General features: G+C 36.9%; 2 protein-coding genes across 2 annotated transcripts; both read right to left on the bottom strand.

The window, feature by feature from the left end:
• Positions 1–5,323: 5,323 nt before the first annotated feature.
• Positions 5,324–9,123, bottom strand: LOC111987342 (serine/arginine-rich splicing factor RSZ22A). The gene is made up of 6 exons (XM_024019046.2): positions 8,990–9,123; positions 7,980–8,082; positions 7,308–7,396; positions 6,048–6,264; positions 5,740–5,862; positions 5,324–5,617 (listed from the first exon to the last, which is right to left on the bottom strand). The coding sequence occupies exons 2-6, from the start codon at positions 8,066–8,068 to the stop codon at positions 5,581–5,583; spliced, it is 555 nt and encodes a 184-aa protein (XP_023874814.1). The 5' UTR covers positions 8,069–8,082; positions 8,990–9,123; the 3' UTR covers positions 5,324–5,580.
• Positions 9,124–14,148: 5,025 nt separating this feature from the next.
• LOC112004567 (uncharacterized) lies at positions 14,149–19,960 on the bottom strand. Its single transcript, XM_024036811.1, has 4 exons — positions 19,348–19,960; positions 18,929–19,185; positions 14,531–14,574; positions 14,149–14,299 (listed from the first exon to the last, which is right to left on the bottom strand). Exons 1-4 carry the CDS (start codon positions 19,958–19,960, stop codon positions 14,149–14,151), a joined length of 1,065 nt encoding a protein of 354 aa, XP_023892579.1.
• Positions 19,961–23,818: the final 3,858 nt, after the last annotated feature.

Below are 23,818 nucleotides of genomic sequence, written 5' to 3'. Positions count from 1 at the left end.
GGGGGAGCAAGAGCTGTGTATTGGCAATGATGGCCCTGAGATCCTATAGAGGAGTAGAGCTGTATATCTCTAATCTCTATAGATAAATGATAAATCCTCATTCCACTTTAATGATCAAAGTCAAAACCTTGGTCCTTGCCTTACTCATTTCCACGTAGGGCCAAAGCATTAATGCATATTATTGACAAATACATGTCACTAAATGATGATAATAATTGAAATAGATCGATTAACCAGTGTACACACAAAAATGACGTTTTGCATATGTTAGGAACTTAGGCTTGCCTTCTATTTTAATATACATGAGAGAGAGAGAGAGAGAGAGAGAGAGATTTGTGAATGAATGCAAAAAAAAAAAAAAAAAAAAAAAAAAGAAGAAGAAGAAGAGCAAGGATTCTCAATGGAATTACACAGGAAATAGTCACTTGCTTAAAAGGTTCTTAATACCATGTTTAAATGAAGAGAAATGTTAACTAATGCTCTTAAAGAGCTATTTTTAGAAACATTTTATTGAGATAACTAATGTGTTATTGACATTTTTTATATTTCTCATAAAAATTGTATCAAAATTTTTCTAATATGGTTTATTAACAATTGTTTTAAAGGCATCTATTAACATGACCCTTAAATAAAAAGCAGGAAAATTACAAATGAAATGGCGGTCCCAATTTTATTATATTTTTAAATAATTATTATATTCTAAACCATAAATATAAAGTTAATTAACCAATAGAAGTTTGCTGACCAGTAAATTAAAAGCTTTAATAGTGACTGACAAGTAACTAACAATCGACTATCAATGTGAAATAGAGAAACGGCAATTCCGTGCCCAGCCGATACCTTAATGGCCAAGGATTGCAGTGTGACAAACTGATAATAACACATTGGCCAAGTTAAATCTTAAATGAAGTAAGAACTAATTAGTAAGACTATAATTTACGTTTTTAATAAATGAGAGAGATACCATTTATTCCATAATAGTAATATATTCTACAGTTGTAGTAGGTTAAACCTTTAAACCTAGGACAGAGCCGGAGTAGTTTCAACACGTTTATTATTACACGCAACAGAATATAGAGAATAGGATAGGTAGCTATTCATGCATTATTTTAGTTGTTTTGATGTCTCAAAAGACAGCATTTTTATGTTTTTTGCTGGAATTAAACGGCAGCATTTATTTCAATCAGAAAAAGAGTGTACATTTGGATATGTTTGGTGACACAGAGGAATTTCTTCCAATCAAAGACCTGCTGATCCTACCTTTCTATGACTTCCAAAGTAAGCGTATGGGCATCATGCAAAACACTTTATGTTGGAGTGTGAATCTTGGGTTGAATTGAATGCAGCTTTGTCGTATTGAGGATTGTCAATTCAATCCATCGTCTGTAAAACCTAACTCAACCATTAGGTCGGGCTGATGATCGTACTTATGTTTCATGTCTTGGTAAAAGTTTTTTTTTTTTTTTTTTTTTTTTTTTTTTTTAATTTAATTTTTACTATAATCCTAACAAATTTTCAAATTTATTGAAACCTAATTTTGAAAATATCAAGAAAAATCAAACTAAAATAAGGTTAAAATAAGGATAATAAGGAAAAGGTTTACCTTCAAACATGCTTAGTGGAATTTTCCTTTAATCCACTATTCAGCACTTGAAAGAATTGCCCACTTACTTTTAGTCAAATGACTTTTTAAACGAGTGATGTGACTTGTTTAATTGATACACATAAATTGTCTTACAAATTATCACATTTTGGGTTAAAGGGGATTCTTTAAAACTAGTTTAGGAAAAAAACTTTATCAGAATGGTATAATATACTTATATATATGTTAGGTCTAATTGAGCTAAATATGTTGAAAAAACTATAAATCCTAACCAAATTTAACACAAGGTTCAAAAAACAATTCCAACACACAAATAACCAAATCAAGACATCATGCTAAATTGGGTTGATTGGTTTTGTTTAGTCGGATTTGATGCACACTACTTACACTAATTTATACTTTTATGGAAGTTCTTTGCCATCACCTTAGAAGATTTTTTGGTAAACTCACCTTAGAAGATCGAATTAAGGGTATGTTGGCCATCACTAATTTTATTTTTATATTTCCCTAAATGCAAAAAAAAAAATATATATATATATATATATATTAGTTTTGTTATTTACTTTTTATTATTATTATAATAGGTGGGGGAATAGAATTTGAACCTAAGTGCCGATCTCACAGAAAATGTGGTGAAAGTGAAACTACAGAACATGGTCCAAGAAATAAGACATAAAATAAAATAATAAAAATAAAAATAAAATAAAATAAAATAGATCGGACTTTCACTTGGTTACCACCACTGTTGACTGGGTCAACCATGAACCACCACAAATTGTTTAAAAGATTATAATAAAAACATTATGTTGTAATCAAAACAAACATGCAGAAACACTGAGAAGAAAAGGAAAGAGAATGAAACATTCTAATCAAATGAGTTCAATTCACGACGGAGGAAATATGGTGGAAAATTATGATAAGACTAGTAGACCAATACAAGTGACTTTTTTATATGAATGGAAAAATACTCTTCATGTCAATTTCTACATAGTGCCATAGGATGCGATGAGTTAATTCTATTGTTACCACAAAAAGTGGGTGCTGACGCTGAGCCCAGATAGCTACTCGCATTTTCTTTGCACCACATTTCATAGGTAAACATTATTTCAAACCAATATTTTTTGGTGCTGTAATAGAGTCCCCCATTGTCAGCCAAAGCATAAAAAGATTTGTTTAAAACATCTAATAATTAAAGTTTGAAAACTCACTTGACTGACAATACCTTCCCACAGAAGGATCTCAGCAATAGCCAAGTTCATAAAGTCGATATACTGAAAAACACTCACAGAATTGACTTGTTTAGGTACATATACCATCCTAGAGCATGAAACAGTGCAATCTCTCACAAGGTGTAAATCCTTTAAATAAAGATAATATAACTTAGAAAGAAGGGGGAAAGGGCCCGAAACCATCTCTAGGACCCGTGGAGAATACCCAATTAGGCAAAGAAAAGACATCTAAGGTCCATCTCACTTACTATAAGTAGCCCAGCACGCAATGTTACAGGCTGTGTGAGTCTCGTTAGTGTGAGAGGAAACATATATTAGATGCATGTCATCCTTTCCTCGACATGAAAAGTTTTCCCCAACAGACCCTCGTTACTTCAACAACATACGATCATTACTCATTTAGTAAGATTCTTTTGAAAGTCTTCATTGAAAAAACCAAAAGCGTTAAATCTAGAATGTGATTGATCTAGGTAATCTGGAACGAAATTGATCTAGGTTAAATCCGAGGAAGATTTCCTCATTGTTAATTACTGACTATCGTACACACTGCACGTCACAGCCATTGGAAACAATAAATGATCATATTCCGTTTACCTTAAAAATATAAAAGCAAATCTCTCTGGCCAAAGGTAAGCTAGCTACTGTAGCAACACATTTTGTTTAATGATGATGTTGCTATGCTTACTTTTGGTCTAAAAACGAGGGGTCCTCAAATCAACGACTAATTAGGAAGGAATACTGACTTATCATCGATTTGCATGAATTCAAATGAATGCATCAACAAATTAAAATGACATAGCCGAACACTTGGTAATAGCAGGAATTTTATAAAGGCTAGGCATCCTTTATCGTGCCTCTATTAGAATTTATATAAAAAGATCACACAAGATACATTTTCAACATGACTGCTTGTGTTGTATCCATGTCTTATGACACTAAGATATACATCATAAAAGAATTTGATTCAGGTCACTACCTCACCAAATTAAGATGATATCTCTGTAACATTTGGCACAGGCAGTGAATTGTTGAAAAGTCCCCGATCCTTCTCTAGATGAACATATGGTAGAATATTGAAATAAAAAACACTATCAACAGATTCATGCAAACCAAGTAACCCAGTGTTGACGTCAAAGAAGTCTCCACAATGAAGTCTACTTGCAGCAGGTGACATCCCACAACCAAAAAAATCTCCAGTGTTGAGGTCAAAAGAAAGAGAAAATCATTTTTCCTTTGCAATCGGGGGCTTAACAATACCTTTCCTACGGATGAGTTCTGCACTGTTTATTGATGTAATGCATGTAGAGCAATTATATCCCATTAGAGCACAACTAGTTATAACATTGCAGTGAACTACAAAAATCATTCAAGTGCCGCACATATTGGAAGATTATTCATCCAGCAAAAACCACACCAACTAAGGGAGCCAGTTTAGCACTAAAGGGCAAACCAAATCATGGGTGCTGCACTGCTTATTGGTGTAATGCATGTTGACCAATTATCCCATTAGACCAGAACTTGTTAATGACGCAGTAAACTACACAAGTCATTCGATTGCCGAGCATTTTGGAAGATTAATTGTCCAGCAAAAACGAAGCCAACTAAGGGAGCCACTTTAGCACTAAAGAGGAAGCGGCTTTAGCACTAAAGGCCAAGCAAATTTAGGGAGCTTAGCATTAACACCAACTGCCACAGATCCTCTTCAATTGGAGGAACTCCTGATCTTCTACCAACACCATATTCATAGCTGAGGTCACCACATACTTTAGCCAAGGTCACAAAACCACAGCACGAGAAACCCATGACCCAAAAGATATGAAGGAGAAAGAAAAGTAAAAGACGAGAAGGAAATTAAAGAATGCACATATGGAGTAATATTAAGAAACTTAAAGGGCTAATGTCAAATCCATTCCCACCCCATAAAGGAAAAGTAAGATTCATTTAAATGCCAAGACTAAGATGGAACTTTTAGAACCATTCGCAACCCAATACATTTCCGAGATTCAAGATTATCCCTTGCAAATTTAAAATTTTATTTTAAGTCCAAGACCTTTTTTAAACAAACAACAAAAATAAAAATAAAAAGCCTTCCTATTGACCTTACACCTAAATCTATCTTTTTAAGTAAAATCCAATTTCAACCATGAACGAAAATAAACCCACTTGTTAAAGGAGAACCCCAAAAACCCAACTTCTGTAGAACAGATATAAATACCTGCCAGAAGTGTTTGACGCAGCTCCTCAATCCTTTCAAGTTAAATAAAAGAAATGCCACAAGAGAGGGAGGCGCATCACAACTGGAGAGATTCAATCAAATAGAAGCATCTACAGAAGTAGCAGTCTACAGAAGTAGCAGGCTGGGACCAACAACCATTCAAAATTGAAGATCCCAGATCTGGGCAATGAAGAACGAAATCCAGGGGAGTGCAGAAGCACATCAACAATGAAGCAGAACCAGATGACACCTCAACACACCAAAAACAAAAGCATAGGTTTTTAGCAACGCTCTCATTTAACTGTCCTTAATAAAATTATAATGCTTAAGATCTCCTCCTATAATGTAACTACATATTCTGAATTAGGTAGAAAAAGAAAATCCAACTCAATTAAAGAAAGAAAGGAACTTATCCAATTCAAGAGTAGAAGCTGAGGGCGTCGCCCGATTTAAACAGTACTGAAGTCCAAGCACACTAAACAATATTCAATCCCACAGTCCTCTTACAAAGCAAGTGACCAAGCCTGAAATGCTCAGCTTCGGCTTCGGCGTCGATCCCTCAGACCATTTCTGCATAAAGTTACAGCAGATATGAAGATTAGTAAATTAATCACAAGTGAACTCTAAACTGACGTCTCATCAAAATGTGTCTGCATATGTGCACTTCTGTGTCCATGTGAAAGTAACCTCACCCATTAGCATATGGCAATTCCTCACGTGCACGGTATGGTGGTGGTGACCTGCTGTAACTACTACGCCCACGAGGTGTCAAACTGCGGCGTCTTGGGGAGGCCCGTCCACGGGGACTGTAGCTCCTGGTACATAGTAAGTGTCAAAAGGCAGTAGACAATAGAGTACATTCAATTAAACATATATTCAAAAAGATCTTCATATCTACCATCTTGTAGTCCCACACAAGATGTCAACATCAATTTATTGAAACTGAATGAGGAAAATTAAATGACACTAGTTTAAAAAAGAATATTAGACACTATCTTACCTTCGACCATAACTTGGGCTCCTCCGGTACCGTGGGGGGCTGCGGCTACGACGTCTTCCTGAACCACCACGCAGACGGCATTCACGAGCAAAGTGACCAGCCTCACCACACTCATAGCACTTCAAATCAGAACCTCCAGAGCGACCACGACCCCCTCCACGACCACCACCCCCACCTCTAGAGTTGTGAGAAAGCTCCACTCTCCAGCCATTCTTGCCTGTTCCAGAAACAGGAATAACTAGTTATGACAGAAGTTCTATAAATTAGGCATGGTGCTAGAGAAAAGATGCATCTCTGAAGAGTTAAAAAATTCTCTAAACAAACTACAGACAGTATCAACTACCTGAAGAGAAGGTGGCACCAAAAGCAAGTAGAAAAGCAAACTAAATTGAAGCACACTCAAGATCGAGTAGAGAAAAACATTGTTCAGAAGGGCATAGAACATTCCCTGCTGGTAAACACTTGCAGACTCTTGAACAATTCTTAGTTTACTGAACTAGAGAAGCTACCCAGAAATACAATATATATATATATATAGAGAGAGAGAGAGAGAAAGAGAGAGAGAGAGAGAGAGAGAGAGAGAGTAAAGAGCAACAAAACACAGGCACTCCAAGAGGCATTGTAGAGAGAAAATGTATTAGCATTAGAAAGCACTTTTAAAAATGCATTAATATATATATATGGCATGTTCATTCATGAAAATTAGCCATACAAATTATAATGGTTAAAATGAATTCAGTTTACAATTTTTCATTTCAGGTAAATAAGATAATTTGGTTATAACACTCATATTTCTAAGGTTGCTGGATCATATTTCAGTCTACTAAGGCACAGATTAGTCCAAATGCTCCCATGTTGAACCTAATTGCAAACATCTCAAAAGAGAAGACCCGGTATGCAAAAGATGTTCATCTCATCACCAACACCCTCTGATGCCATTGAATTCCACTGATAAATACTTATCTCTCTTTACCACCAAATTTTATTTGTCCAATAATTTAAGGGACAGTTAAAAGGCCCAGTGAAGCATGCCGGCTCAAACAAAAAATTGAAGCAGTAGAAGAAGAAAAGGACCATTTTCACAGCCAGAGGCCTCCCATCACAGAGCTGAGGCAAACTAAAGACCAAAAAAGTCACTAACCAAAAAGGAATTGCTTGCAAACAAAAATTTTCCAAGAGGGACAATCTGTTAGAAAGAATAAAAACAGGCATAAAATACAAGAAAGATATTGTAAAAACTTGAGAACCTTTCACACATACCATCTATTTCACGGATTGCATCCTCTGCATCCCTACGATCCTCAAAGTCAATAAAAGCATAACCTGGTGGTCTGCGTGCAACCCAAACACTGCACAGAAAATTGATAATTTGAGAGTAAAATAGAAGAAACAATTAATTGCTATCATAGCAACTTCAAAACAACAATATACATAGAATGTATTCCTTTATTAGAACAGCTATCTTCTTTATTGATTCACTGTCACATGCTTTATCAAAGCAACAAGAAGAAACTAAAAATTTTAAAGATTGATAATCAGTGTTCTCATATGGAAGCAGTAATTTCAGTATTAAAAGAAAAAAAAAAAAAAAGAGAGTTACTTTAACTTAAGAAGCAAAAGCATGGCTAACTACTGAACTGGGCCCAAACAAAGCACAGCTAAAGTAATCTAATAGAATGAGTTGCTTGAATCTATCATACCCAATGATGTTGATTTATATGATATTCTATAGTCAAATACCATTTTGAACTCAAGGTAAAAAGCATGATGAAAGAAGGAATTAAAGAAGTATTCAATAAAACAAAGCTGCAGAGAAACTGTATTATTAACAAACAAACCTTCAGAGTAAACAGGAGTAAGCGGTAATTAGTAACATTTCCAAAAAAATTGAGAGCAAATGATATAAAAGGTGAATGTTCAAAACCATGCTACCTTTCTATAACTCCAAAATCACGAAATGCATCTTCAAGATCCCTCTCGTTAACCCGTGGGTCCAAGTTTCCCACATATATGCGAGTCATTTTTCCAATGAGAACTGTCAATCACAAAGAAAGGGAGTTAAATCAATTAATTTACAGCTCACAAGCGCATTGTAATCAAAAACTAGATGTGTCAACAATTTCCGCCAGCTATAACCAAAAAACCAGCATACTTTTTCCTTGTAAAAAGTATATTACCAACGTAGCAGTAATATTTGACCGCATCAAACAAACTAAAAACTTAAAATGCAACCATATACACTACTCCACTGAAGAACAATAGCGCAAAAACCACAACCAGCGTCAAGACTATAGTAAAATTAACACAAAAAAGCGAAGCCTAAAATGACAAAAAAAAAAAAAAAATTAATTCAAAGAAGATGGTTAAAATAACTTGAAAGGCCACATTCAAGTAACAACCATATATTAAAATAGAAAACTAGAACACAAACCCATCAATATAATATGGTTCCTGATCAAACAGTTCGAAACTCCATTCCCAACGAACATTGTTCATACCCAGTAGATATAATACTCAATTTACAAGAAATTAAAGAAAACCCAGTAACAGAAATCTGTTAACCTACCAGTTTATTCAGAGCTTTACTTTTTCTAGATATAGTTAAACTTTTTCCCAACTTGATTTTTAAGACTCTCCAAAACCAACCCTAAAAGTTAATTTCATTAAGGTTCAGCAATAAAAATTAGGGCTTATTTCCCTCAAATCGACGGGAGTACGATGCGAAAATCAAAATAAATAAATACTACACTGTTTGTCAAACGCAAAAATTTCCCCAAAAAACCCTAGGTTTTGACGAAGAAAATTGTTTTTCCCCAAAATATTGTTCTTGACAAAATTTAGGTCTAAAAGAACGGAAAAGAAGAAGAAAATAAGCAAGATGTATAAACAGAAACACAAACACAGAGAGAGAGAGAGAGAGAGAGAGAGAGAGAGATTTGAACCTGAGGAAAAATACGAAGGAGAAAGAGAAACCCTAGCAGCAAAAGTGATATTTCAGTTTTCTCGTCCTGTCTGCGCTTGGAATCGGGAGCTGTGATAGTATTTGGAATAAGAGACACTATCGTTAGGTTTTTCTTGATCTTTATAGATGGCGTAATTAGTAACCGGGTCCCCGTAAAGTTTTCAATTTAATGTTTGGTCCCCTCAGTAGTATCACTAATTTCGTTTATTAACTTGGGTAAAGTTATTACTTTGCTGCTCAGTCCTTTTAAATGGAATACAATTTCCCTCCCAACTAGTTTGGAAATAAACTTTTCAGACTTTTCATATATTCTGCATATCAAATCATGTATATCAAATTTCATTCAAATCAGATGTTATTTACTATTTGATTAATAAACTTATTTTTTATACACAATTTTAAATCACAAAAACTTGAAATTTTAACATTTGTTTGATGATATAACAATTGATCGTTGATTTTTTTGAAATTTTGCAAGCATGAAGAATATAATAAGAACATGCAATCCAAAGATTAGATTTTCAAAATTCAACTTTCAATATGAAGATATATGAGTAGTTTGTAAAGTTTCACTTTGTTCTTTTAAATGTATCATTTTTATTATTATTTTAAATGTGTCATTTTAATCCTTAACATTGTGATCTTATGTGATTAAAATGACACATATGAAAGGCAATGGAATATTTTGAAACATGAGGTTGAGAACCAGTCTAAAGCCGCACTGGGTGTAACTTGACGTTCTTCCAATAATAATGGTATTAACTTATATTTTAAATTTATCTTTAATTAGTAGCATTTGCGCACCAAAAAAAAAAAAAAAAAACTGAATGATGCATCACTAAAGAATTTGTTAATGTTCATTTAATTTAAATACTTGGTATATACTACTTATTACTTATGGGATTGTAAACCTCTTTAAATGTATCAAAATAACATCAAAATTTATAATAAAGACGAAATGCCTAAAAAATATAGTTTTATATATAGGAATTAAATTTATTTGACGTCCTAATAAAAACATATATTTATATATAAACAGAAAACTTTTTTTTTTTAAATTATTAATACTTATGTTTTGTTTTTACTGAAAAACTACACATACTAATTGTTTTTTGAGGGAAATGAGGGTTTTTGGTCCTTGGCGGACTATTTGTGGTTCGTAACACTCTATATGCATATTGTATTACAAAAAAAAAAAATTCAACTCACAATTCATAGGACACAATATTCATCTTCTTCTTTTTTCCTACATTTTTTTTTTTTACATATATAGTTATAATAATATTTGAAAATTTGTGATGTACGACCCATAATGATTGTTTTTTAATGTCAAGCCAAGACACTATTCGATTTCTTTTTTTGGTAGCCACAATTCTAACTCCAGTCCATTATTTTAAAACATAAGACACTATCATTGAAAATAACCAAAACATGTTGTTATATTCATTTTTTTATTTTGACATTGTACAACCACATTTTATGGAATATCCAATATACCAATACCATGAAAAAATTATTTAAACTGCATAAACACATTTTCTTGATTTCAAAATTTTATTTATATAGTCAAAAGGCTCATAACTAGGTCTTGATAAATTACGTGGTTACCCAACACACATCCAACTATTTTTTATTTGTTGGTCACTTTTCTTTCGTTGTATTTAACATTTAGTAATTCAAATGTTGAAAATCAAGAGGAAACCAAAGTTACCAATTCTTTTCTCAAGATAATTTCAATTTGTTTTTTTAAATGATATATTGTGTTGTCGTTATAATTTCGATATACTATTTTCGTATTGCCATTAATTTTTTTCTAGGACTAGATGATCCCAACATTGTAGCATGAATTAGAACGGAAACATAAATTCTTAAAAATGGGCTTAGCATAATATTTTAAGCATATGTATTAAGCCACAATGCCTTTTAGCATGACTCATTCTAAAAGAGAGTAAATCAATCAAGTAAATGCAACTTGAACTAAATTCATTACAAGAATGACGCGCATGCAGTGGCTTAAATGCCAACGAGAATTTTATTGATGAATTGAAAATTCTAAAATCAACACACTGGGAAACATAAGTCTCAATTAAACTCCAAAACAAAAAAAGACCGAATTTTCCTACGATCACTAGCCAACGCATTATTAATGTTACAGTAGCCAGGGATGAGCCTGTCTGAATTCATAGGCATGATCAACTTCTCTCGGGTATTTTTGCTGCCCTAGAATTGAGTTTGCATTTACTCCTGAGCAACGGAGGGAACAGCGGGTTGAGTGGGAACATCTTAGGCCAACACTTGTGACTAATAACAGTGATTGATTTGCAGCAAGCAGGACCGACCACACTAAATACGCCTTTGGAAAGTGTTCCATAAATCTCATCAACACACTGATTAATGCTTGAAAGTAATGACCAGCATTTTGCAACGTCTTTTTCCCAATTCTCGTCTGATAGTCCTAGGAAAGGCAGTTTCACTGGCAAATATAGCTTGCTCCCAGTGATCTGATCTTCTCCTAGTGGTGAAGGTGCAGGTTCCCCAACTCCAGAGCCAATTAAACAAACGTTTTTAATTGTTGAATGAAAAGCGGGGTTAAAAGGGAACAATTTAGGCAAGCAATGGTCACTGACCAAAGTGATGGCTTTACAACAAGTAGGGCCAAAGAAGTTAACTCTGCCATTAAGGAGTGAATTCATAACATCTGTAAGACACCCTGGTACACCTGAAAGAGATGACCAGCATTCCTTTATGTCTTGATTCCCTAGTAAAATCCCCGGTAAAGCGGCCTTACCGGTAGTGATTCCGGAGACTTGTCCGTTTCCTTTAGATGGTTGACCACAGGAGTTATTGAGCAAAGGAGCAAAGATGGGATTGGAGGGGAACAAATTAGACAAGCAATTTCCCTCAATCTCTGAGATGGCTTTGCAACAAGAGGAACCTATAATGCTGAATTGGCCATTAACAAGTGAACCAAAAACTTGAGTAAGACACCCTGGTATGTCTACAAGAGATGACAAACATTGCCCATTTGCCCCTGAAAGCCCCCCAGCTCCAAGGTTTCGTCCATGTAGTGTATCTGTATAATTTTTTTTTTTTTTTTTTTTTTTTTTTTGTATTGTTCTAAGATCTGGTTCCTTCTTTCAGGGTATCTTACACAGGAGACCAAGGTCGAGTCTGCGGTGTCCAGGGTGGCGGACTTAGAGGCGGAGAACTCGAAGTTGAAGAAAGATTTGATTATTGCCATAAACGAGGCCAACACCTTAAAGGAGATGGCCAAGACCTTGAGTGACGACCTCAAAGCTAAATGGCAACTAACTCTGGAAAAGGACAAACAACTTTTGGTTGCCAAGGAGAAACTCAAAACCATTGCTACTAAGGCTGTTGAAGCTTTCCAGCAGACTAAAGAGATAACACGGTGCTTTTCAGTTGGTATTTTAAAGGTTTTGAGATCCTTCGTTGGTATCTGGTCAAACATCCTTCTGGAGTAGATCTCGAGAATCTCGACATGGAAGTGGTCGACCAGGAGATGGTGGCGGATGAGGCTTCCCAATCCACCGCTCCTGCTGATGTTGCTTCTGGGGATACTTCTATGCCTCCTCCAGATGGTGACGATGATGCTGCTACTTGACCCTGCCTTATGTTCATCTTTTTTCTTTTTCTTTTTTTATACTTTTGTTGCCCAGTGTGTTTTGGGATTTTTAAATTCTACTTTCAAAACAGTATTCTAGCTTAAGAACAATGTTATTTGCTCATTGTTTATGGGCCTTTAATTCTAATGTGAAAACAATGGTAACTGCCCGTTGTTTTTTGGGCTTTTAATTATACTCGTGATTGCATACTTACTTACTTGTACTCCTGTTTCTGTGTGATTACTATTTGCCTTGTTCCTTTATTTACTCTTTCAATATCAATACCTTGTACTTAGCCAAATTTTCAGTTGTGACCTTTAAGGGATTTTGTCATTCTTTGCCTGCGTCAGCACTTTATTTCCATCTAGGCAGATTTTGACACTTAGCTAATTTCCTGTGACCCAAACCCCTTTTAGGGATTTTGTTGTTCATCAGCCTCGTCAATAACTTACATCCGTCTAGGCGGAATTTTGTTAACCATTTTTTTTTTTTTTTGTGTGACTTACACCCTCTTAAGGGATTTTGCCATTCTTTGGTTTCGTCAATAAATTACATCCATCTAGGTAGAATTTTGTTATTTATCCAATTTTCTTTTTATGACTTACACCCTCTTAAGGGATTTTGTCATCCTTTGGCTTCATCAGTAACTTATATCTGTCTAAGCGGAATCTTGTTACTTACCATTTTTCCTTTTATGACTTACACCCTCTTAAGGGATTTTGTCATCATTTGGCTTCGCTAGTAACTTACACCCGTTTAGGTAGAATCTTGTTACTTAGCCATTTTTCTTTTTATGACTTACACCCTCTTAAGAGATCTTATCATCCTTTGGCTTTGTCAGTAACTTACATCCATCTATGCAGAATCTTATTACTTAGCCATTTCTTTAGCTTTTAAGCTGCTGGGTTTGTTAGTAATGAGTCCTTGGCTAAATGGTTCTTTTATTGCTTTTGAAAATGAATACAATTACCTATTACATTTATTGGTGGTACATCTTCAAGTGCTTAATATTCCTTGGTCGTGGAAGCCTCCGCCTGTCTAAGGTCTTCAGGTGATAACTACCTTGTCTGGAATAATGGATTACCCAGTAAGGTCCTTCCCAAGTTGGGCCGAGTTTCCCTTGGGTTAGGTCTTTGGTTGTCGGGGTGACCTTGCATAGGACGAGGTCCCCTATGTCAAGTCATCTGAGCCTCACTCTCTTGTTGTAGTAGTCGGCCATCTTCTGCTGGTACTTCATCATCTTACTAGAGGCTCCATCTTTAACTTCATCCAAGCAGTCCAGGTTGACCTTTAGTTGATCATCGTTGCTCTCTTCGTGAAATATTTCTCATTTGATGCTGGTTATTCCCACCTCAACCAGGATTATTGCTTCAATGCTGTAAGTGAGCTTGAAGGGGGTTTCTCCTGTTAGGCTTCTTACTGTAGTTCTGTAAGCCCATAAGACATTGGGCAATTCCTCAGGCCAGACTCCCTTAGCTTCGTCCAACTTGGCTTTGATGATCTTGAGTAGTGTTCAATTAGTCACCTCTGTTTGTCCGTTTGCTTGTGAATGTCCTGGGGATGAGAACTGGTTCTTGATCCTTAGCCTTGAGCAAAAATCCTTGAAACCTTGACTGTCGAACTGCTGCCCATTATCTGATATGATCATCCATGGAATCCCGAACCTGCAAATTATGTTCTTCCATATGAAGCTCTCGATTTTCACTTCAGTGATGGTTGATAATGCCTCCATTTCAACCCATATTATGAAATAATCAATAGCGACTAGCAGAAACTTTACTTGTCCCTTACCTTGTGGCAGCTGACCAACGATGTCAATTCCTCATTGTGCAAGTGGCCAAAGGAAGGATATTGTCGTCAGTCTCTTGGCTGGAAGGCATTGGACATTCCCATACCTCTGGCACTTGTCGCACTTCTTGACGAGCTCCCTCATGTCTACCTGCATAGTAGGCTAGAAATAACCTGTTCAGATAACTTTTCTTACCAAGGATCTGGTGCTGGCATGGTCTCCGCAAACCCCTCCATGGATCTCTTTTAGAATATATTTGGCTTCCTCCTCGCCGACGCATTTCAAGTAGGGCATTGAAAAACCTCTCTTATACAGGGTATCATTCAAGATCGTGAATCTAACTGCTCTCTTCCTGACCTTCCTGGCTTCCTCGACATCTTATGGGAGGTGTCCATTTTGGAAGAAAGACATGTTTGGGGTCATCTAGCTATTTGTACTTTGGATTGCAAATGTAGAGACTTCTTCAGTGCTAGGATGTTTTTGCACTTCCATCTCTAAGTCTATGCTCGTTAGTCTTCCTTTCGATGAGGCTAGCTTCGTGATTTCATCTGCTATCATGTTTTGGCTTTTTGGGATCTGCATGAATTCCACCTAGTCAAACTCTTGTGTTAAATGTTTCATTAGCCTAAGTTATTTTCACATTCTCTCATCCTTTGCTTCATATTCCTCCTTTATTTTTCCTACTACCAGCTTAGAATCACTCTAGAGGAGCAAGTTTTTTGCTCCTAGTGCTTTTCTGAACCTTAGTCCCATTGTCGAGGGGAAAATTTTGATGTTCCCAAATACAGTATGGGATAGCCAAGGCGAAACTCAACGATAGGCCCTTGAAATAGAGCCCAAAGGCTTTTAGTGTTGTGGAAGTCCACCCAAGCAAGAGATAGAGGCTGCACTCGAACAGGAAGACAACAATAAAGCCCAATAAACACATTATTATTGTTAATTTGTTATATTATTAGTCCTTATTACAGCGTCATAGTTCAAATCAGTCCTTCAGCGGTAAAGGTGAAATTACACTTAAAAGTCTAAAAGTTAATGATTAAATAAATTTATGAAGATATTCAGTCCTGGGGTCCTTGTGTGTCTCGGTTAGGGAAATTTATAGTACTTTCAGCCATTATTACATCAATGTGAGGGAAAATTCAGTTGTTACAAATACATTATATCCTTCATCATAATAATAATAGACAAGGATTAAAGGCTCCATTGTTACAAATAAAAGAGGAAAAAAAAAGGATGGAATGAAGGGAGAGAAAGATCCCTAGCTCAGTGCAGCAAGAATTAAACTAAGATTTTGATGAGTGTGTGTTCATAAGGCATGAATGAGACAATATAGGCTGTTTTGAGTGAGTGGGATGAGATTAATTCTGAGGTTAAGGCTTTTTGTGAGTAGTGGGTTATTTGTGAGTAGTGGGAGGCATTTATAGGTTGTGATTATGCAAAAGAAAGGAAAGAATTTCTGAGGTTAGATGAATGTGAGCTGAAAGGGATGAGTAGTGAGCCTAAAGAGAGCTAAACTACTAGCAAAATGGCAAATAGACCAGGGGTTTCAGAGGGAGTAGCTGTGTGTTTTTGGACTGAGATGCTTATGCTTTTATAATGGAGTTTTAGGGAAGCATTAATTAACATTAGTCCAAAAAACGCAGGGTTAATCAAAGGTGGAGAACCAGGGTTAATCTTCCTAGGATTTTTGGTCAGAAGTAGAAGGTTTGCTTTATGGGCTGCATTGCTTCTTTGCGTAATTATGGGATTTTGCATTAAATGTCAGGATTTCTGGGGCTGGGCTTAATCAATGTAATTGGGGCGTGTATCGAAAGCAAATCCTAAAACTGCAACTGAGATTTAGACCCCCAAGAAGTAAGATTCAACACCCCAAGCCAGGTGTCAAGTTCTAAGCCTACTTCAGGGGGTTCTGTTGGAGGTCCTTTTATGCCCTCCAAACCACATGTTCCCAATTTTTCCCCCTTTAGGATTCATGGGCTTGACACATGAATCATGTCTTGAATGTTTTTAACATTTATAGCATCAATTTGCTAGAGTTTGAATAATTTGGTTTCAACTCCCCTTCCGCTGGAGGTGCAGTCTTGAAAAAGATGATGGAGTTCTGTCACCTTTTAGACTTCAGCTAATGTTACAAGCCTCGGGTATTGTTCACGTCAGGTAGAGAGTGACCAAAAGTCGATGGGACAACCTCTAGTTCATTCTTAAGGACTTGGTTCTCTTATTGTACTTCGGTCAGGGATGAACAAAGGCTGTTTTGCCTACTTTCAGTCCTCAGCTTCTTGCTAGGATCTCTTAGAATAGGCCTGTTCACCTGGGCTGGTTCCCTTGGGTCGAATTATGTGCATCCTACAAAATCAACAACATATGTTGCCATGGGCTTTCCTTCCTCATGGACTTTTATTAGTAAATATTCTTTGGGTTGTTTTAGATACTTGCAATGGGTCTTTTGGGCAATTAATTGTAATGTCTGAAACAATATGACAAGTTTTCAAAATACCTTTGAAAATAACCTTTACTATGATGGATTCCATAAATAACGTTCATGGCTTCTAATAGTCATATCATAATTTAAATGATAAGCTTGTGGGATCGAGTATTTTCCATGAGCGTTGAAGATATATTTTATGAATGTTGTGATGCAAGTGATGACCATGTGTTTCATGGGTTATAATGTGAGAACATATTCTTCAAGATAACTCCCTATGAGCTTTTATAAAACAATTGCCATGGTTTTTTGCCATAGTAACACTTAAGCAATAATTATGCCATGATACTTTTCTTTTTGCCAAGCATTAATAATACCGTTAGATTACATTATCTTCATATATTTTTCATGGTTACAAAATTTCAAGGTAATCAAAGATTAATAGCCATGTCATCAATCAATTGTTTAAATTCAAGTTTTTGTAGTTTAAAATAACACATAAAAGATGAGTTTAAAGACCAAATGGTAAATTATATCTGATTGGCATGAAAATTGGCGTGCATGTTAGGAACATATAGAAAATGTGATCCAATGGTTGGATTTTTAAAATACGAATTCAACAATAAGTTATTGGGCTTTGATTATGGATTTGAATTCCATTGATAAAATTGTTTTGCAATGGATTTGAATTATGGGCTTTTCAAATATTGCCAAGTATAAGCATTCTTGGGTTTTAAATAGAATAGGATGTGTTTATTGAGTTCATAGGCCCGATTTTAGGCTTAGCTAAATAATGATAATAAAATTGGATAAAATATGAGTTTTTGGGCTTTTTTATGATATTTTATATCATAACCCAATTTAGATAATGAGATATGAAACATTTGTGAGTAACATAATAATAGAGGAAAAATATTTGGGGAAAATCCAATAACTTATTAGTGGTATAAATAGGTGGTACTCAAATAAAATTAGGTGTAAAAAAATAACAATAAAAATAAATAAAAGTACCCTAACACCCATCAATATTCCTTCGTACTCAGTTTCATTATTGGTGGCTGGGAATTTTAACTAAACTCCATATTTAAGCATTTCTCCATATGGGGTGATGATGACGACCCTTACTTCTCCCCTCTTTTGGGCTAACAAACCATCGGTCTGTATCGTCCACCGTTCTACTTCATCGGTGGGGCTGTCCTCGTTTGGAAGAGTGAACTTGGTGATGAAGTTCACTAAAGTCTGCACCTTATTGGTTGTCCTGGGGTGATACTCGATGTCGAACTAGCTAAGCTCGATTGCCCATTGGATTCCACTGCCTCGAGCTTGTTCATGGACTTCTTTATGGGTTGGTCCGTCATTACCAGGATAGGGTTCGCCTAAAAATAAGGCCGCAACTTATGCGAAACTACTATCAATGTGAACGCAATCTTTTCAATCCTTGGGTACTTGGCTTTTGCCTCTTGGAAAGCTTAACTGACGTAGTAAAATGGGAGATGTTTCCTCTTCTCTTCTCGAATTAAGGTTGCGCTCACGGCTGTGACTGATACTGCCAGATACAGATACAGGTTTCCCCCTTCCTTGGACGGACTTAAAAGGGGTTGATTGCTTAGGAAACATTTCAGTTCTTGAAATGCCGCCTCACATTCATCGGTCCAAGCAAAGGCTTGCTTCAACGTCTTGAAAAAGGGTAAGCATTTGTCCGTTGCTTTAGAGACGAACTTGTTAAGTGCCGCTATCCTTCCTGTGAGCTTCTAGACTTCTTTGATAGTCTTTGGTGATGTCATGTCAAGTATGGCTCACACTTTCTTTGGGTTTGCCTCTATCCCCCTTTGGGACACCATGAATCCCAAGAACTTCCCCAAGGCTACTCTAAAGGCACACTTACTAGGGTTTAACTTCATCTGGTACTGTCTGAGTGTGGCAAATGTTTCCTTGAGGTCGTCTAGATGAGCAAGCTCTTCTTTACTCTTAGCAATCATGTACATATACCTCCATATTTCTCCCGATCTAGTTGCTGAACATTTTATTTACTAACCTCTGATAGGTTGCTCCTACATTTTTCAGTTCAAAGGGCATTACCTTATAACAATAAAGTCCTTGGCTTGTGATGAAGGCAGTTTTCTCCTGGTCTTCTTCTACCATTTTTAACTGATTGTACCCTAAGAATGCATCCATGAACGTCAGTAGTTTATGCCCTGCTGTGGAATCCACTAGCTGGTCAATTCTTGGCAAAGGGAAACTGTCTTTTAGGCAGGCTTTGTTCAGATCCGTGAAATCCACCCATATTCTCCATTTCCCATTTGCTTTCTTCACCAGGACGACATTGGCGAGCCAATCTGGGTAGTAAATGTCTCAAATAAAGCCTACTAATAAGAGCTTGTTAACTTCGTTCGTGATTGTTTAATTCCATTTGGGAGCAAAAACACTTTGTCTCTACTGGACTGGCTTCTTCTCGGGGTCCACGATTAGCCTGTGTTGGATAACCTTCGTGGATATACCTGGCATGTTCTCGTGACTCCATGCAAAGACATCTAGATTCTCTTTAAGAAAATGTACGAGTCTCGTCCTCATCTCGAGACTCAATGTCATCCCTATTCTAGTCGTCTTTGCTGTTTCTCCTTCAATCAGCTCCACTGTCTCCAGGGCTTCTACTTTATCCTTTTCCTTCTCTTCAATCATCCATGAACGGTTTTCTTTAGCTGCTAGCATGGCTTGGTAGCATTCCCTGGCCAGTACTTGATCTCTTTTAACCTCGCCCACACTATTCTCTGTTAAAAACTTTACCTTCAAGTAGTAGGTAGATGTGGCTGCTTTCCAATGGTTGAGCGTGGGTCTCCCGATGATCACATTGTAAGATGAAAGACAGTCTACTATCAAGAAGTCCAATTGACGAGTCAACTGCCTCGGGTGAGTCCCCACTGTGACCGTCAATGTCACTATGCCCTTCGGGTACACCCTGTCTACACCGAAGCTGACGAGGGGGGAGTTGAATGGGAAAAGTCTTCTTAGATCTAGCTTCAGCTGCTGAAAAGCAGAGAGGAAGATGATGTCTATAGAGCTGCCATTGTCCACGAGGATTCTCCTGGTGTTGAATCCTTCTATCATGAGCATTATAACCAGGGGGTCGTCATGAGGCTACTTCGCTCCCCTAGCGTCCTCTTCCGAGAAAAACATGTCATGGTCTGTCCATCTTTGCTTAATAGAAGGCATGTGGACATCGTTCACCTGCCTCTGGCATGCTTTCTTGAGGGATTTGAACGACCCACCTGTAGATGGGCCTCCTGTGATCGTTTTTATCTCATCGGTCACACTTAGCAAGCGCTTGGACATGTGATCCTTGTCCCTGGATGGAGATTCAAGCTGGTTTTTGTTGTCACCTCTGAACCTACCAGATTCCCTCTTTATCACATACTTCTGTAGTTTCCCTTTCCATATAAGCTCCTCTATCTGCTCTTACAAGTCCCTGCAATCCTCTGTGTAGTGGCCATAATCCTTGTGGAACCAGCAATACTTCTTTTTGTCACGTACATTGGGCGACAAATGTAATGGCCTTGGCCATTTGAGGTAGTGCTCATCTTAATCTGCACCAAAATTTTGTCAACAGGCATAATTAAAGGAGTGAATTTTACCATTCGAGGAGTTTTTTCGTCTTTCCTTTTTCTCCTGTCACTAGTCTAACGATCTGAACGTTCCCTTTTTTGTCCTCTATGATCGTCCTCATTCCTTCCCTTGTCTCCGGGCCTTTCCTCGTCCTTTATGGCAGCTAAAACGTCCTCAGCGTTGATGTACTTCTGTGCCTTCAAGAGCATCTCTGCCATCGTCTTAGAAGGATTCTTCGCGACGGAAACCACAAACTATTTATACTTTAATTCCACCTTAAAGGTCGTTAATTGCACCTTGTCGTCAGTTTCGTCCACCTCTAGAGTCTCCCGAGTAAAGCATTTCATGTACAACTTCTGGGTTTCTCTCTCCCCTTATCTAATGGTGAGTAAGTGGTCTGCTAGCCTCTTCGAGCATTGTCCCCTAATGAAGTGGGTAAAAAAGGCATTGCTCAATTGCTCGAAGCTATTGATGGACGATGTTGGTAACTTCGTGAACCACTCCCTTGCAGCTTCTTTGAGAGTGGTGGGGAAAGAACAACACAGTATTTTGCCAGGAGGTTATTGAAGGCCTAGTGTCGTCTTAAAGGTGTTGAGGTGGTCTTGAGGGTCCTTGAGTTTGTCAAACGGCTCAAACTGAGGCAAGTGAAATTTCAATGGCACAGGGCAATTTAAGATTGCCGTGGTGAAGCGCGAATCTGTTACCCTGACTGATAGGTCACAATCTGAATGACCCCTAGTGATTAACCCTAATTAATTAATTTAACCAAGTAATTAATTAATCAATTAATCATGCAATTTTATGGAAGCACAAACAAATCACCAACAACTAAATATGCAGCGGAAAATAAATAATACGGTGATTTGTTTACGAATGGGGAAAACCCCAACGGCAAAAACCCCACCGGGTGATTTTCAGGTCACCACTCCCGAAACTCCACTATTATCAAATCAAGCGGTTACAAGTAAAGGAATCCCAAGTACCTTACCAACCTACAGTTAAACCCTTACCCCAATACCCAATTGGACTTGATCTGTAGCGACAGTTCCCACCTTTGATGCACGGCTCCCAAGTACGTGACTAACCAATGCGCGGATCCAAGTACGCGGCTTCAGAACACCAACTTAGGAAGAATGGTTGGCTGCAAAGTTCTTTAGTTCATCCTTTATGATGAATAGCAGGAAGATGCTTGGTTACAAAACCCTACGGTGCAAATACACAGCAACTTTTTGATGGAAGATGAACTAGGTCAAGAATTTTGTCTTTTGATCACAATTTGCTTGAACAGAGATTGCTCAATGCTAATGCAACTTGTGTCACACTTGACGGCTCTTAAAATAATCCTTTTATATGTTTAGGGTTAGAAGAAAAGAAAGCCCAAAAACATATTCACGGATCCCAAGAAAATCAGATTAGAAATCTGAAATTTTAAATCTCGACAGATAGCAGGTGTCGAGGTAGCTATCGAGCAGGTGTTGCGCTTTAAAAACTTTGCACTTCAGCTTGCTTTTTCTTGGACAGACCTGATGACTTCAACACTTGACCTTGAAACATTGTTTCTTGAAGTATTAAAAACACCTAGAACTACCCAATTACAAGTAGAGTGCGTTTTGTCAAAGGATTAGCCAATCTACATAAATAAGTGACATATGTTCTTAATCAAGTTAAAACATATATGTCCTAACAGATTTCTTTTTTTGGTAGCCACAATTCTAACTCCAGTCCATTATTTTAAAACATTAGACATTATCATTGAAAATAACCAAAACATGTTGTTATATTCATTTTTTTATTTTGACATTGTACAACCACATTTTATGGAATATCCAATATACTAATACCATGAAAAGATTATTTAAACTGCATAAACACATTTTCTTGATTTCAAAATTTTATTTATATAGTCAAAAGGCTCATAACTAGGTCTTGATAAATTACGTCGTTACCCAACACACATCGAACTATTTTTTTATTTGTTGGTCACTTTTCTTTCGTTGTATTTAACATTTAGTAATTCAAATGTAGAAAATCAAGAGGAAACCAAAGTTACCAATTCTTTTCTCAAGATAATTTAAATTTTTTTTAAATGATATATTGTGTTGTTGTTATAATTTCGATATACTATTTTCGTATTGCCATTAATTTTTTTCTAGGACTGGATGATCCCAACATTGTAGCATGAATTAGAACGGAAACATAAATTCTTAAAAATGGGCTTAGCATAATATTTTAAGCATATGTATTAAGCCACAATGCCTTTTAGCATGACTCATTCTAAAAGAGAGTAAATCAATCAAGTAAATGCAACTTGAACTAAATTCATTACAAGAATGACGCGCATGCAGTGGCTTAAATGCCAACGAGAATTTTATTGATGAATTGAAAATTCTAAAATCAACACACTGGGAAACATAAGTCTCAATTAAACTCCAAAACAAAAAAAGACCGCATTTTCCTACGATCACTAGCCAACGCATTATTAATGTTACAGTAGCCAGGGATGAGCCTGTCTGAATTCATAGGCATGATCAACTTCTCTCGGGTATTTTTGCTGCCCTAGAATTGAGTTTGCATTTACTCCTGAGCAACGGAGGGAACAGCGGGTTGAGTGGGAACATCTTAGGCCAACACTTGTGACTAATAACAGTGATTGATTTGCAGCAAGTAGGGCCGACCACACAAATACGCCTCTGGAAGTGTTCCATAAATCTCATCACACACTGATTAATGCTTGAAAGTGATGACCAGCATTTTGCAACGTCTTTTCCAAATTCTCGTCTGATAGTCCTAGGAAGGCAGTTTCACTGGCAAATATAGCTCGCTCCCAGTGATCTGATCTTCTCCTAGTGGTGAAGGTGCAGGTTCCCCAACTCCAGAGCCAGTTAAACAAACGTTTTTAATTGTTGAATGAAAAGCGGGGTTAAAAGGGAACAATTTAGGCAAGCAATGGTCACTGACCAAAGTGATGGCTTTACAACAAGTAGGGCCAAAGAAGTTAACTCTGCCATTAAGGAGTGAATTCATAACATCTGTAAGACACCCTGGTACACCTGAAAGAGATGACCAGCATTCCTGTATGTCTTGATTCCCTGGTAAAATCCCCGGTAAAGCGGCCTTACCGGTAGTGATTCCGGAGACTTGTCCGTTTCCTTTAGATGGTTGACCACAGGAGTTATTGAGCAAAGGAGCAAAGATGGGATTGGAGGGGAACAAATTAGACAAGCAATTTCCCTCAATCTCTGAGATGGCTTTGCAACAAGAGGAACCTATAATGCTGAATTGGCCATTAACAAGTGAACCAAAAACTTGAGTAAGACACCCTGGTATGTCTACAAGAGATGACAAACATTGCCCATTTGCCCCTGAAAG

Source organism: Quercus suber, unplaced genomic scaffold (genome assembly GCF_002906115.3).
Source record: "Quercus suber isolate HL8 unplaced genomic scaffold, Cork oak 2.0 scaffold_112, whole genome shotgun sequence".
NCBI classification, from domain to species: Eukaryota; Viridiplantae; Streptophyta; class Magnoliopsida; order Fagales; family Fagaceae; genus Quercus; species Quercus suber.
The sequence above is the reverse complement of the archived record's forward strand: the minus strand, read 5'-3'. Positions and strand labels throughout refer to the sequence as shown.

Bases quoted from the DNA above. Each gene is read 5' to 3' on its own strand.
- LOC112004567 (XM_024036811.1), bottom strand. From the start codon at position 19,960: ATGCTCATGATAGAAGGATTCAACACCAGGAGAATCCTCGTGGACAAT. The intron at 19,186-19,347 runs GTATATCCACGA...TTTACTACCCAG, and splicing joins GAGTCACGAGAACATGCCAG to ATTGGCTCGCCAATGTCGTC. The intron at 14,300-14,530 runs GTATGGGAATGT...CATAATTTGCAG, and splicing joins AAGTGCGACAAGTGCCAGAG to GTTCGGGATTCCATGGATGA.
- LOC111987342 (XM_024019046.2), bottom strand. From the start codon at position 8,068: ATGACTCGCATATATGTGGGAAACTTGGACCCACGGGTTAACGAGAGG. The intron at 7,397-7,979 runs GTAGCATGGTTT...TTTTCTGTGCAG, and splicing joins GATTTTGGAGTTATAGAAAG to TGTTTGGGTTGCACGCAGAC. The intron at 5,618-5,739 runs GTGAGGTTACTT...AACTTTATGCAG, and splicing joins GAATTGCCATATGCTAATGG to AAATGGTCTGAGGGATCGAC.